This window comes from Fringilla coelebs, assembly GCF_963513975.1.
Source record: "Fringilla coelebs genome assembly, chromosome: 10".
In the NCBI taxonomy this organism is placed as follows: Eukaryota; Metazoa; Chordata; class Aves; order Passeriformes; family Fringillidae; genus Fringilla; species Fringilla coelebs.
The window spans coordinates 22196438-22212569 of NC_140036.1; the positions used below are offsets into that span (position 1 = coordinate 22196438).

The 16132-nt window shown below is 46.7% G+C and overlaps 1 protein-coding gene across 1 annotated transcript in view; it reads right to left on the minus strand.

Annotated features, from left to right (window-relative positions):
- LOC311157514 (uncharacterized protein) overlaps nt 1-16132 on the minus strand; it is a gene marked incomplete at both ends in the record, with an annotated part of 182574 nt that overhangs the window by 41023 nt on the left and 125419 nt on the right. Inside the window, 6 exons of the mRNA XM_084212244.1 lie at nt 645-776; nt 3016-3174; nt 4108-4230; nt 5571-5693; nt 8435-8572; nt 11090-11212. Of these exons, the coding sequence (XP_084068370.1) occupies nt 645-776; nt 3016-3174; nt 4108-4230; nt 5571-5693; nt 8435-8572; nt 11090-11212 (798 nt within the window). The remainder of the gene's footprint in view (nt 1-644; nt 777-3015; nt 3175-4107; nt 4231-5570; nt 5694-8434; nt 8573-11089; nt 11213-16132) is intronic.

Genomic DNA, 16132 nt, shown 5'->3' on the forward strand with positions numbered 1-16132 from the left:
CATCAAGAAATCACCACTCTCTTTCCAAAGGGTTTTGACACATGCTTCTGAATCAGAAAGATCTTCTGCCAGGAAACAGGAGCAAGGAGAGTGAAAACCTGTTATAAAGGGCACTGACTTGGCAACAGAATTCTGAAAAATACCATTTCCAATGTGAAAAATTAACTGCTCCAAGAAAGTGATGCTAATAATAAAAAGAAGGATAAGGAAAAAGAAATGGAAAACATAAGAAAAAAATATTAAAGGCAACATCTTGGGGTGCTACAATGGAAAAAGTCAGTTTTAGCATACGTGTCCACCCAGGCTGTCACACCAACTTCTGGGACAGACTTCTGGAAGGGTCTGTGGAAGGCAGGGTGTGGAACAAAGCACGGCCAGCAAACTTTGACAGCTTTTAGCAGCAGAGCAAAGAGGAGTGAACAACAACCAAATCCTTAGGACAGGGATGATGCTGTCCTGACCTCCTCTGGAGCGCAGGGACCTCTGCGTACTGCAGCATCGCTTACAGCTCCTATTTAACGTGCCCCAGAACAACAAATTTGGTTATGAGCCAGCTCTGCACCTTCAGGAGCTTCACAGATGAAGAGCACAAGAGGTTCCTCCCGTTCCCCAGCTGATCACTCCCCTGGCAGCCCTGTACTCACTCTCGTTGCAGATGACACCAGCCCGGCCGGGCGGGCAGACGCAGCCGCTGCGCTCGCTGTTGCAGCGGCCCCCGTGCAGACAATCCTCGCACCTCAGGCTGCAGTCCTGGCCAAACGTGTCACCCAGGCACACTGGCAGCAAAAGAACACACAGGGATGAGTGAGCAGCAGGGCAAAACCCCTTCCACAAGCTCTTACCTACGGCTGGGTTGCGAACAGCAGCGGTTCGGCACAAGAGCTGCGGCAAAGTGGGCATTCCTGAATTCCCTCTTCATGTTTCTAAGTGAAAGGAAAGCTGGGTGTTCAGCTGGAATTTGCTCCCCTAAATGCTGTAATTCCCCAGCCAGGAGCACTTTTAGCTACTTTTTAAAGCAAGAGTTTTGCCTTCAGGAAAAGTGAATTTGCACCCAATGCTTGATAACAACATTGTATATAACTGGAAGAATTTATTGGGATTTATTTCCTTCTCTCCTTGCTAGGCTATCCCTGTTTGATTGCAGTAAGTGGCTACAGTGCTACTTAAACATAGGTCAGTGGTATTTTCAACCACACATTGTGAATGTTCTAGGAAAACAAAAACAAAATACACATTTATCATGTTTCTTCTCTTCCCGGATATGAGGAGTTTTATATAGGAAACCCGACATGAAAATGCATTTTCTCCTCTCCTTCTCCACCCTCCTTTTATCCCTTGCCACCCTCACGTTCTCTCTGTTGGGGATATTGAGACAGGCATGCAAAATGAAGTGACTGTCTGGAAAAATACTTCAGTGTCATTGAAGATCTCATCCAGGCAGTTTAGAGCCTTCAAGGCTTAATGGCTGTGGCTGGAGGCTTTTTGGAAGGGGATTTTTAACAGCACCTGAAAGCGAGCTGGCAGCTTATTCAGCCTTATTTCAGTAAGTTACAGGCTGGTTGCATTTCACCAACAGTTTTCTGTGTGAGGCCAGATTTCCTCTGGGTCTGAGCACCCAACTGTTCCCTTTTCTGTAGCTGAACAAATGCCCAAGCTTTCAGGGACATTTAGAATCCCAGTGCTCCCATTTGGAAAAGGGCAAAAATTTATACTTCAGGAGAAGAATACAGACCACCAGTAAAAGCATCATGCTTCCACCTTAAAAAGTCATTCAAGTTATAAAAAATATTTAATTACTTGCGCCAGCTTATTGTTAAAGCAGGCTTTTTAAGAATACAGATAGCAGCACAAAACCAGGTCTGAAAACACAAGGAATAAATTACTATTTGGGAGGTAAAAGAACTTACTAAACCATTTAAAGCTCCTTTTCTCCATCACCTTTTCATACAAACTGCATGCTGCAGAGCCTGAGCCTTAGAAAAAGTGCAGCTGCTCAGCTGTGACTGATAATACCCAAATTTCTGTAGCTAAATATAAATAAAACATGCAAAAAGTGGTCAATAAATATTTGATTGTGGTTTCTAGGCCTGATAATTTTGCCTGTGGTTATCTCATTTATCAGTTTCCCAGTTGGTTATCGGTGTTGTTGAGTCCGGCTGGATGCTGTGTGATTTGGGAGGGTCTTAACAGTTTTGTTCGCAAAAATAAGGTAATTTTTTATTAAAGTCAAGACCAGCTCCTGATTTTTGCCTGTAGGGCACAGTCCTCAGATGGGTAATCATAGAGTTTATATAAAAATCACAGGACACACATAGGAAAAAAACCAAGAAATCCTCCCTGGTGAGCCAGCAGCACTCAGCACAAAGCAAACAGAGGGTTTCACCTCATAATACTTTTAAAATTGTGAAGTTTCCACCTTTGGGTGGAAAGACTGAATCATGCAAAGCCCAGGTGGGTGCAAAGCTGTTCTGCACCCACTCCTTGACAGTGGGTACTCCTGTGCTGTTTGCCACCACTTGAGCTGAGCAACACGTGGATGGCTTGGTGCTTTTCCCAGAGAGTCAAGGGAAATCTGATTTTTTTTTAACACAGACAAAATGCAAATATCTTAAACAGAAAGCCTCCAGTTGTTATAAAAGGGTTTGTAGACAGTGACCCATGCCCCCAGCTCTAGGAGGAAGGGAGTTTCCCCAGTGCCCTGCAGTAAGCCCTGGCATGGCAAGGTCTCTGTGGCTGCTGCCCCTGGGCTCTGTGCAGACACCCTGCTTTCCAAGCAGCCTCCCAGCCACCTCTTGCTGTGCTGCTCACTCTTCCCCTGCCTCCCTCCCAAAGCACCCAGGCAGCCTCCCAGCTCCTCAAACATGTCCCATCTGGGGTGGAACATGGAGACAGGCAGGATGCAGGATGCAGGATTACCTCTCCTGATGCTGAGCCCCGCCAGCCCAGCCCCAAATCCCCTCCCAGGAGGATCCCCCCAGGTTGCAGTGCTGGCTCAGGGCCATGCTGGTCACTCACCGACCCTGTGCACCAGGGTGAGCTCTCCTCGGGGGTCTCCATCCTCGGCCAGGGCCCCGAGGGTGAGGTGGAGCAGCTGGGGGGGCCCTCGGAACTGCAGCCCCGGGGCACCAGCCAGCCCTGCTGCCTCCTCTGCATCCGCCTCCTCCACACCTAGGGCTGGACAGACACAGCCATCAGCACCCCAGCCTGCCCCCACTGCCTCTCATTGCATCTTTTCTCACTATTGTGATGCCTTTAGGTGTTCCAGTCACACCTCTGCCCAGCAGTCCCAGCCCAGCCATTTTCTCGTCTGTACTTACAGAGTTTCTGCTATCCAAAAAAGAAAATAGACAAAAAAGAGGAGACGCCCTCCCCGCCCCATCCTTCCCTTTTCCTTCTTCTGGAAAAAAATTCTGCTCCCGGAGAATCAAAATTAAAGAGGAGATTCATTTTCCTCACTTGAAGTTTGAGATTATTTTTAGCTAATGAAGGTCATTACTCTTGCTCGTTTTGGAGATGACAAATAGAAAGTGAGGCCGGCTGCGCAATTTATTTTCAGAAACATTAAAACCTGGGCCTTAAAATGACGGGAAATCAGCTGGCTTTCTTTTTGGTGTTGGTTAGAATATCAAACTCTGGCTTAAGGTTTAGCAGTTGCTAAACTTGGTTATAAAACTGAGTTGCTCTGCTAAACTCTGGACTGGTTACACTGGCAGAAATCCAGAATTACGTCACTGACTAATGGAAAAGTTGCCATGGTTGATCAAAGAAGAATCTGGCTACCTTTTTTTTTCCCCACAGGATGTTAAACTTCATCAAATAGTGCAAGAAAAGTGTCAAAATAGTATTTATTTCTAAACCAGGAGCTTTAGGTTTTCAAACGTGTCCAGGGGATTTAAGCGTTCATCTGCCATTAATCTTTGCCAAAACCCATTACTGGAGGATGAACTTGGATCCACACAGTGCACGTAGCCCTACCCTGGCCACGTTCAGAGATGGCTCAAGCTGGGCTCCCAAAATCCCAGGATCTGTGAAAATCCCCGCTCCAAAAATCACTTTTTAAATCAGTGGGAAGTGCTTAATGGCCCTCAAGTTTTGAGAAGAACTCACCCACGCAGGCCCATCTGCTATCCCCAATCCTGTAACCCTCCTTACAGGCACACTCGTAGGACCCCAGGGAATTCACACAGAAATGGTCACAGTTGCCATTATCCAGACGACATTCATCCACATCTAGAAAATCCAGACATAAATGGTGATTGGAAACAAGTCCTTCTGCTTGGACAGCCCATGCTGTGCCCAGCTGCATCTGACATAAGCATTCTATACATAAGAAAACACAATTTTTCTTATGTGTTTTGGGGCTGTCCGTTTCTCTCTGGTATTGGAGGTATGAAAACATTTCAGGGCAACAGGGAGCAGATTATCTCACTGCTGTTTTTGTCTCGAGTGAAAACAGATGCTTTAAGCTGTCAAGCTCTGTTGATCCTTCAGTTATTTTGAGGGCTCTTTTTTTGTGGAAGGAGTGCTTTAACACACATCAGTATTGAGTGTCCATGGAGAGAGGAGGGAAAGTTTCTCTCTGCTGGCTCCTCTCCTACATCCCCGCTTCCCCATGCTGGATGCTGGGTTATTCCTGTATTCCAGTCTCACAAAGGGGAAATTACACATTTGTAAAAACCTTATCAGCAAAGCTGGCATAAGGTCAGTGACTCTCATTAGGGCAGTGCCCACAAAGCCCTGCAAAGGGCTTGGACAGCATTTTTTCTACCCTGGGCTGTGATTAGTTAGACCGAGCCACTGGTACCAAAAGAGTTTTGACAAGGGCATGGAATGATGCAGGACAAGTGGGATTGACTTCAGACTAACAGAGGGAAGGTTTAGACTGGATATCAGGAGGGAATTCTTCCCTGTGAGGGTGGTGAGGCCCTGGCTGCCCAGAGAAGCTGTGGCTGTCACATCCCTGGATGTGTTCCAGGTCAGGTAGGAGCAGCCTGGTGTTGCCACATTTCTCTTCACAGCGAAAAGCAAGGCACAATTCTTCCCAAGTATATTTCTGGGTTTCACATTCTCTGAACCTCAGAGAAAGAAAAAACAATTCTCATCTTACTTGCTGTGCCTGTGCTGTGCCAAAGCAGAATGGAATATGGAGATTGTTTACCCAGAGTGATGGTGTTTTGTTTCCTTGGCCTGTCAGGGCCAGGTGTGTGTGTGTGTGTCGGGACTGTCTTCTGACAGCCAGGAGATTCTGGGCAGTGTGTGCAGAGTTGAGTGCTGGGCAGATTCAGTTTAGATGTAATGCAATAAAATGTAATATAGTATAGAATAATATAGTATAAAAAAGTAATTAATTCGCCTTCTGACAAGATGGAGTCAGATGCCTTATTTCTCTCCCTTCATCGGGGGCAAAAACATCCACTATAGCCTGGTCTAGTGGGAGGCGTCCCTGCCCACAGCAGGGGTGGAATGAGATGACATTTAGGGGCCTTGCAGCCCAGCCTGGCCCAGCAAAGCCCAGCCCAGCAAAGCCCAGCCCAGCAAAGCCCAGCCCAGCCCAGCCCAGCCCAGCTCACCGTCGCAGGAGCAGCCGTCGGCGCTGAGCTGGAACCCCGCCTTGCAGGCGCACTCGTAGCCCCCCGCGTAGTTGATGCAGAACTGGGAGCAGCAGGACTCCCCAGTCTCACACTCGTCCACATCTGCAAGGAAAGGGCAGCACGTTCAGCCCTTGGGACACCCCAGCTGCTGCTGCAGCTCTGCTGAGAGCTTTTGGGCTGCAGCACTCGCTGCTTTACGCCTTCCTTCAAGCACGTAAACACTGAATCCTGACAGCTGCTGCCTTCTACCTTCTCCCATGGCAGCCAAGACCCTCCACGTCCTGGGAGAGGCATCTCCTGTACAAGTCTGAGCTGGTGATTTACAAAACACCAGCTGGCATTGCTGGTGATCAATGACAGGACATGAGGGAATGGCTGGAGCTGAGTCAGGGAGTTTTAGGTTGGAGATCAGAAAAAGTTCTTCCCCAGAGGGTGCTGGCACTGCCCAGGCTGCCCTGGGAATGGGCACAGCCCCGAGGCTGCCGGAGCTCCAGGAGGTTTGGACAATGCTCCCAGGGATGTACAGGGTGGGATTGTTAGTGCAGGGCTAGGTCTGACTCAGAATATTCCATGGTTCTACAAAAAGAGACAACATCAAGGACCCACCAGCCCATAAAAACATTCTGTTTAACAGCAACCTACATTTGGCCATTTAGACTCCTTTACATTCAGCCTTACCCACTGCAAGCTAACAATGCTCTGATCCAACCAGGCTCTTGCTGGACAGCAGCAGCCCAGTAGTTTCTGGGAACTGATTGCCTCCTCCTGCTCTGTGCCCGCTTAGAAATTGGTATCATTGACACCACTGTTCTGGTGATTAGATAGGAGAGCTGAGCTGTTATCTGTGCACTGCAGGCTCCTGGCTGCTGTCAGGCTGCTGAGCAGGTCAGTGGCCATACAAGGGCCACCTTGTCAATGCTGAGTCTGCAAAATGCTTCTGGATGTGGCCTGGCTGAGCAGCTGCAGATGGGAAAGGTCAGTGTCTCAATTAACCTTGGAAGGAGCACCAACTTTATGAGGAAACACGGACAGGAGAAAGAAAATGTAATTAATCAATCAGGGTGAGGAGGTCAGTGTGAAAATGATTAATGCAGGTTATTTGAAGGCGGTGTTTTCCAGAAATGTCACGAGCTGAGCTCCTCTGCAGTACATCAGGTGACACCTTGCTCTGGGTTCCAGCAACAGCCCCCTTGTTTGGGCAGGAATGCAAAATCTGCACCCTACAAAAAGGAGATTTTTGCTGTTAAGAGCAACTTTTCATGTCTTCAGCCTTCCTCTGTGTTGTCCCCCTTCCCTTGCTGTGTCTGGAGTGTCTGCTTCCCTCTGAAATCCCCAGCAGCAGGTCACTGAGTTGGGATGTGGGCAGGAGGGTGCTTTGCCTCCTGTCAGCTGTACAGACAAGACTGTGCAACCCACCCACCCCTGTGAAGCTCTGGCTCCAAATCTGCCTCCCAAACTTTTTCTGTTTTTGCTTTTTAAGCTCCATCATCACCCGCCCTTGCAGCCCTCAGTGCTTCCCTCCTCCCCTGCTCCTCCTCTCTCCTGCACTTGGCTTTTTTTCCTTGCAAGACTCCTTTTGTCTGTAATGCCTCTCACACTCATCAATGCTCCCACTCTCTACCTCTTCTCATCATCTCATATCTCACTGCACTGCTTTGTGGTGCCTGTTCCTTTTTCCATTCCCCCTCTCTTCCTGGCTATTCTTAAAAATTGTAATGGCATAGTGACAGCAAGCCCAAAGCAGAATGAGATACATTTTGCATGACAAAAGCCATAAACAAAGCATAAACATAAAACAAACATACACACACACACAAAAACCTCATAGTAGAATTGCTTAAAACATGAATGAATTTTTAAACTCTTGTCTCAAAATAAACCCAAATCTAACTTGGGAGGAGAAAGCAACAAACTGAGACTTCTCACAGGCAGCAGTGTAACTTCATCACCGAGCAAATTTGATGGGCACACAGCAGGCTCTGGAGCACCAAGTGCAGTTTGTGCAAGAAGCACTCGGGAGCACTTGTGCTGCTGCTCCCAACCGCCAGCTGAGAGGGGAAGGGAAGCAAACTCAGCTCTGTGAGAGACACACCGTGGAGCAGGTGATGCAGCAGTGTCGCTGCCACCCCCTGCCCTCCTTGGGGACCCATCCCTGCCCGCTCCCAGGGCCAGGCATGCTGGAGCAGCGCTGCCAGGACAGCGTTCATTAACACCTGCAGGAGGAGGGAAAGCACGGCTTTCCCGGAGTGACAGCTCTCCTGCAGGCTCCCCCGTGTAGCATCCCATGAGCTCTCCCCCCTTGGTCAATCCACAAGCCCTCAGCCCTGGAAACATCAACTGCTTACCATAGAGTCATCCCTCCTAAAGGGAAAAACAGTCTCCCCATGGACTTGGTGTCTCAACTTCCTTGAGTTTCTCCTACCCCTGTCACTGGCTTGGTACCCCTGGTAACCACCCCCTACTCTGGTGGCCAGGCCCCTCTGCCCAGCCCTTAGCCCTGCTCCCCACCCCTTCCCCTTTATAAGCTGCCTGCTGCCCGTGGTTTTCTTCTTTCTCCGGGTTTGTCCTTCGGTGACAGTGTTAGTCTGCTGGAGTAAACCCTTGCAAAAGAGCCTTTCCTGCCTCTAGCTGAGCCGGCTGCGGTGAGTGTTGAGTGGAGGTTTGACTGCATTGCCTGAATGTTAACTCAGCTTGCCTTTCGACAGGAGAGGCTTGCTGGGGACGAGAGATGGGCAGCAGCACCTTCCACTTTAACACCCGCATTTTTACCCGGGGCCCTTCACACCCACTCCCTGCCCCCAGCCGGGGTTACCTGTGCAGGTTTTGCCCACACCCAGGGTTACCTGTGCAGGTTTTGCCGTCCCCGGCCAGGCGGTGGCCGCGGGGGCAGGAGCAGCGCGGCCCCGCTGCCGTGTGCTCACAGCCGTGCTCGCAGCCACCGTTCCCGTCCCGGCAGCTGTCCACGATTTCCATCTCGATGCCTGGCAGGGGAATAAATCAGAAGGGTGTTAAAGAGCAAGCCAGAAGGATGTAAAACAGCAGCCATAAGCGCCGTAGCAGTGAGTGCAATCAGCTTGCAACCCCTCCCCAGAAGAGCAGCCTTTGGAGTCACTGGGCTTCAGGTGTTCGTGTCACAACAGTGGATGCTCTCAAATTCAGCCACGTGAAGCTGGTTCAGTGTTCAGCAGCCGCCTGCTACAGGAGCCTTCCCAGGTTTCCTTGGGTTTATGCTTTTTTTGGGCACAGTGCTTGCCCCAAAGGAGGAGCAGAGGGATCTGAGGAGCCCAGGTGGTGCCACCCAGCCCAGCCTGATGCATTTCCCGAAGAGCAGCTGTGAGTTTTGCATGGGAATGGCAAAGAACCGGGTTCTGAAACATCCCCCAAACACAAAGGCATTGAAACTTCCTCAGCAGAGTCCAACTGGTGAAACGGACACCCAACCACAATGCAAAACAACCTCCAGGTTTTGGTTCCTGGATGTCCCTTCCAGGGGGACACAGCAGCTCCTCTGCTGAGACTTTGTCCCCTACAGCTAAGACAGTGTGGTACACTGCCACTGCCCTGACAGACTTCCATGCCCTCCTCATGGGGCTGCACTGGGCAGTCCTCAGAACATCCTGGCCATTCCAGAGGGAACCCTCACATGATAAAGGGAACACCTGGCCACCTCATTCCCACCCAGCTATTCCATCAGATGATTTCTCCAGGATAGAAAGAATCCACAGAGTCAGGTATAAAGTTTTTCATGAAGGATTAGCCAGCTTTTGTTACAGAGCTATTTAGAGAGGAAATAATTTCTCCTGCTCTGTAGGGAAACTGAGAAACACCCTTCCTAAAGGAGCCACTGCACTTCCAGAAACACCCCAGCTCAGAGTGGTGGCCATCAGACCTGGCACAGAATTTCCCCAGACACATCTGTGCTCGTGGGCTCTGGTCCTACCCCTCTCTGTGCTCCCAGGGCTTGCCAACAAGAAATGTAATTCCAGCTGGAAGAGGGTGTGAATTAAGAGAATAAATATCTCTACATCTGATGCATAGTGTGATTATTTGCACCAGGGAGAAGAAACCTCCCTGGTCTCCTGTCCAGTGTGTTAAGCTGGGATTTAGTAAACCCAGCAATTAAATGCAGAATCTGACTTCATACACGATCTTCATCATTTACTTTGTCCTAGCTCTTCATCAGTAAAACTGAAATACCAGCTCTTCCCCAGCCACTGGGGAAATGAAAGAATAAACAAAGATTGTAAATTGCTCAAACACTGGGATAATCCCGATCATAAATATATGCAGAATGTTTTTATTTTTATTGTTTGCTCTGCAATATTGTAGATGAGGCACAGAGAATCACCATCCCCTGAGATCTGCTGAACATCCAGAAAAATTATTATCAGAAAAGCACAATGAAATCTAAGTGGTCTAAACCTCTTTTCTTATGCCTATGACAGAAGATTTCATATCTATATATTAATCACATTTCCTCTGCCATTGCACCACTCACAGTTCCCCATCACCTATGAAATAACTCTCCAGGATGTCGCTCACATAATTGGGTTTTGCTTTTAATGTATGTTAATGCCTTGAAACTGGATTTCATTCTTAATAACTATTTCTTACACACACATTCTTAAATAAAGCACTCATTCTCTGGCATGCAGCATATTTTCCTAAGGAAGCTCTGCTGAAAGCTCTTGCACAGTATTATTAGATTGAATGATCTTTGCCCACCTCTTTGCTAAAACAGGTCATGCTTTTGTCTGCATTCCAGGGAGCTTATGTTAGGTCCATAATAACCCCAACTCTTCCACATCACCTCCTTTATTAATCTAAATTTGCCCTCAAGGGCAGGCCAGGGATCACCTATCAGCTAACAGCATTGGGAGTCAGTCCCCCTCTCCAGAAAAGCTGTGTTGATTAAGAAACCCCGCTGGCAAGAGGTAAGCATGTGAGGAAAGACAACAGGGCTCACTTTAGCTTGGGAAGTTTGAGTTGTTCAACTATTTTTTTCATCCAAAATATTTCTATTTTTGTTGCCTTTTTCTTTTTTTTTTTTTTTAAGCATCCTCTTAATAGTGTGAGTAATCTCAGGAGAAACATAAGCAAACCCAGACAGGTAAAGACAAGAGCAGAACATCGTGTTGGTTTTCTCTTGCATCAGGTCTGTAAGAAAGCTAGGAGGAGGAGGAGGAGGGCAGGAATGAATCCATTTCACAGAACAGCAGCATTCTGGTAGCTCTGCAGCAGAATTCACCAGACTCTGAAGATAAACCAACAGGGCTATTTGCTCTTTGAAAGGCAGTAATTAAGGTCTGTGAGCACAGGCTTAGGAACGCCTCACCCTGCCAACCCAGCAGCGGCAGCAGAGGAAGAAAACAGTATTAAGCTTGATCTTTTGCATACATTTACTCTGCCGGGGATGCTAATCCCAGAGAATCAGAAGGGAGGCCTGGCAGGGAGCAGAGAGCAGAGGAAGAGGAGCAGGGCTGGGCAGGGTCACTTACGGTAGCAGCGCCGCCCGTCCGCGCCCAGCTCGAAGCCGGGGCTGCAGGCACAGCTGAAGGAGCCCGGGGTGTTCACACAGCGATGGGCACACCTGGCCCTGCCCTCTGCACACTCATCCACGTCTGCAAGCACACAGAAAGTCGTTCAGCTGGATACTGAAATGAAGAAATAATGCTGCTCTGCGCGGACGTGGCTGCGTTTCCAAAAATCTGCTGGAAGGATTGTGCTGGGGTCAGCCTACAAAGGACAGCACCCGGTGAGCCCAGGAACATTACACTCACATTATTCTCCAGAACAGTCTTTTTCTGAGCACCATTGACCTTGAACTTCTCAGTGTGAACACTTACCGTATCAAACACTATATTTGCAGTATCAGCCAAAGCAACTTATTTATTATTCCTGTAGAAAGAGCAGTGGCAAAAGAAGACCTCGTGTGAAGAACTCAGAAGGAACTTCCAAAACTCTGAAATGATCACCATGTCCTCCAAGCCATTATAGCTAAATTAATGGAACAGGAAAGAGCTGGTTATTTTCTGAATGTCAAATGATCTGGATTAAGTGGGGGTTGGGTTTCAGCAGGGATGATGGAGACAGATCATCCCTGAATCCTGCAGCTGCTTTACAGCAGTGCAGCAGAAGGCACCTGCAGCAACCACAGCAGCTCCAGCAGCCCTGCAAGGAAAGGAAAAGCTGCAGAGCCTTAAGGGGGGAGGCTGTTCTTCCCCAGTCCTCTGCCAAGCAGGCTGCTCCTCAGCTTCACACTTGCTGGTCTGTATTTTGGAGTTAAGTGTCCCCAAAGGTGTCCATCTTCCTAAAATCTCGGTGGAACATAAAAGTACTTTCAAGGAGTTAGTTAAAACTTTTAATTAGTTAAAAAAACTCAAACAAACCCACAGAAATTTACACTAAATACAGCTGCACAGAACACCGACCTCCATGCAAAGACTGGTATCACACATGGCAAACCCCTGATGCATCTCCTGGTCCTTCCCATTCTGACATCTTTCTGGCAAAATACAGATTGTTTATTGCACCAGTGTCTCGGAAATGGCAGTGAGCAATCTGATGGGCAGCTCTTCACTTTTTATCCCACCAACCACACTTTCTAACAGTTTTGTCCCTCCACACGTGCTGTGCCCAGTGCTGTGCTCGTGGCCCCTGCACTTGAGCACAAGGAGCTTGATGGATGCAATCAGGCTCCTTGCAAATAGAGGCCCCAGGCAGTGCAAACACCACACACTGGCTCATGAAAATTTCAGGACAAATGACAGCTTCTCTGAAGCAGCCATGGGAGCAGCTGCTGCTTAGAATAAAATGGGTTATTCCTCCTTTTTCTCTAATTGTCAGTTTGCGAGTACACTGCTCTGGCCAAGGCTGTAAATATTCTTTTCTCTTCTTCTTTTTAAATAGAAAAAATAAAAAGCTGAACCACAGCCACCATCCTGCACAGGTTTCTTCCTGTCCTAGAGCTAATAGCTGAAGTATGACACTTCAGCTGCCCTCTGTCTCCTTCCAGCTCGGTTTCCAGAGAGTCAAACAACAGCTTGAATTTTGCAAAAGGCATTGAGTAACTTCTAGGAGAGAAAACCAATAATTGTATATCCATGGTAAGACATGCTGCTTAATGATTCAAAAGATTGTTGCCATGAGGCTGGGGAGAAAATTTGTTCCAATATATAACACTGCAAGTTAACTCAGTGATTCAATTTATACATAAATCAACAGAAATGTCAATGTGTATCTGAGATAAAACAAACAACAGGCTGACCCTACTGCTAAACACACTGTTGTTTCCATCCACTCATTATCAATACATTACTTGAAAACAGTTTTTATTTTCAGTAATTACTCATGAGTAATTCCAGTAAGAGAGAATCACTAAGATGTGCCATTCTACTCACAGAAGGGCTTACAGGCAACTGAGTAAAATACTCAGGGTAGAAAGTAAATATTTTGAAAGGCACCCAGCGCCCTTTATATGAGACAATAATTTACATATTGGCAAGATTTCGGCCATGTTTTCAAAAGAGGAGTGCAAAATTAGTGTCTATATATAAAAATATATATATATACATACACACCCTGATCCTGACTTGGCTGTTAAGAATCTGTGCACCATTAAGTCCAAAAATGCTTTTTATTTCATAAAACTGCTAAACTATCTTCCAAGAGTTTCACTGAAAGAGAAAAGCAGGTATTTTGGTCTCTAGTTCCACCAAATTTCAGGTCAGAAATGCTACGGATTCTTTTGACAACCCCAGACTAAACACAGGACTTGAGAATTCAACTTTTTAAGCTCCTCTTTTTGGAAATCTTACACATCATGATTTCTTCCTTCACAGGAATATTCCTTTCCATTAATATGGAAACAGTTCTCCAGCTAAAAAGCCCTTTGAATTCTAAATAGGTTTTCAGTGACCTGGTTCAGAGTTTTACTTGAACCAATTTTCCAGGAGCTGTATCTGGGACATTATTTTAAAGGCACCCTACAAGAATAACACTACAGCATTCACAAATCCAGTTGCTAGAAAGCATGACTTAGGAGATCACAGAGAAAATTTCATCACTAAAAAAGTCCTTCAAGACTGTGGGCTGATGTGAGTATCACAGAGAGAAGGGCTGTTCCAAAATGCACACATGTATTTGTGTAACATATTCCTTTCCACTCACAGCTCAGTAAGGCAGAGCACTGATTAATAACATTCTTCACAATAAAGAGTCCAGAGTTTCTTACCTAAACAGGACTTTTTGTCTGCAGCAAGAGAATGCCCTGGATGACACTCGCATTTTGCAATTCCTCTCTCATTCTGACAGATTTGTGAGCATCCTCCATTCCCACTTGTGCAGGGGTCTATCACTGAAACCAATTAGAGCACACTGTCAACTGAAAGGTCACTTTTTGCCTGAAAATGGTCTTACCTGCCATTGTTACAACTAATGACGAAGTAGCTGTAAGAGATTAGACTGGGGAAAAATGTGACAGCATCTGGTGAGTAAAGCTGCTGTTTTTCTGGATGCTTTTTGTTGCTGGACAACATTTTTCACAGAGCAGCAACAAGGCTTTAAACAGCAGGAAACCGAGCTTGTATTACATTGGAAGTAGGACAGAAAAGTACATTTTATTGTTATTTTGCTGTACCTGAACAGATTTCAAGAGTTCTCTAAACAACAGCAATTAGCACTCCAGTATGTGTGAATCCATAAACACACACAATGATGGAGTTCACCACGAAACAATGAATATTTAAAAGGCTTGAGAGGAAATAAACACTGAAGAGCCCCCAAAGACATCTTTCAGTCTATAAACATATGCCATTCATGTTGTACATCAAGGCTTTTTCCTCTTCTTGAACAATAACACACCTTTTCAAGGATAAGCTGCCCTAAGTGGCAAGCACTTAGAAAAACTTTAATGAAATGCCTGCAGAAGCCTCCATCTCAGAGATTTCATTGTGTTGTATGGGTTTATTTCTGGAAGATGTGCCTGCTGGAAGCAAACTGCCCAAATAGAGATTTGGCACACCCCAAAACAGACCCACCACGACTGTTCAGACAGGTCTGACCTGGGTTAAGACCTGGCATTCTGCACCAGGCTGGGGTTTTGCTTTGGAGCACTCATTACACCAAAATTCTGGTGAATACCATTCCACAGGCAAATTTGGAGGACACCTTGAAAATGTGCCCTCTACAGTTCTGCTTGGCTTTGAATAAAACTTCTAAAAAGCTGTACTCATTTCCCTACAATTCCAGATCTGATTCAGCTTTAGCATTTTGCTAATTACTGTCTGATCTGAGACAGGTGACCAATACTCCTCACTTGCCCTGCTCTGTACAAGCCAACTTCTCTCAGAGCCCCAGGGGAAAGTCACCATCAGTTCAACAACGCTGGAGTCAGGGTTTGAGGAGCCCTGGGAAGGGCTGAAGGAGTTTTGCTCCTTTGCTCTTCCACTGGCTACACAGGAAGAGGAGAGAAAATCCTCTACTTCATGTGGATTTAAATATGGGGCAGGGCTTTTTTTTTGTCCCTTTTGTGTGCAGCCAGGTGGCATTTTGTGCCACCATTTGGTAAAGGAGGAAGCAGCCACAGAACATCCTCAAACTGCCTCATGTCACCTCCTGCCATCTCGGGAAGACGCAACACAGAAACCGTTCCAGCCTGCAGGGCTGAGTTTGACTTGACAGTATTAACCAACAGCAAAAAAAAATTTTAAAAAAAGGCACAGTTAGGGATGTAGAACTGAAATTGGACTTCTGACACGATAGGTTGCAAATAGGTTTCCAAGGAACAGCAGCACTTCATCGTGCATGACACTTCCAAGGCTGACAACTTGGCTCTGCAGCGCGACAATTTGCGGTCTACAAAGGATTTAGCTCCAAGCAAGAACTCACTCCTTGCTGATATGAAATATTGAGTTATTTGCCGATTCCTTTTCTATTTGGGTAAATTAAATGAAATCACTATCAAACAGCATCTGTTAAACCTGCATATTATGAAGGTTTTCAGAGCAGCTAAAGCTTTAATTTGAGAATGATTACAGCGCGGAGTAAAGCTTGTAATGCTCTGTGACATGACAACAGGCAAACAACAAATTACATGGTGGATGTTAGTAAAACATAGTAATTCAAATAAAGGTAGCAGCCTTGGAAGTCTTTGGATGAGATAAGTTTGTAAAGGAAAGATCTTCAGGATACGAGGCAGTCGGTGACTGACTTGCTTTCCAGTGATATGTATGTTCCTGTTAGAAGCAGGTTTCAGGAAAAGCCAAAAATAGCTCATTAGTGTTCTTTTTTCACACATTTGCCTCTTGCTGGTTCATTTAATAACTTTAGTAGATAACAGACTCCATCCTACAAAGCTCTACTCCAAGCTGTTAAACACTATGGTGAAAAATTTACTGGCATGGTTTCATTTCCCAGGTGCCTCAGGACGCAGAATCCCAGAATGGTTTGGGCTGAAAGGGACCTTAAAGCTCATCCACTCCTTTCACTACCCCAGGTTGCTCCAAGCCCCATCCAGCCTGGCCTGGGACGCTGCCAGGGAT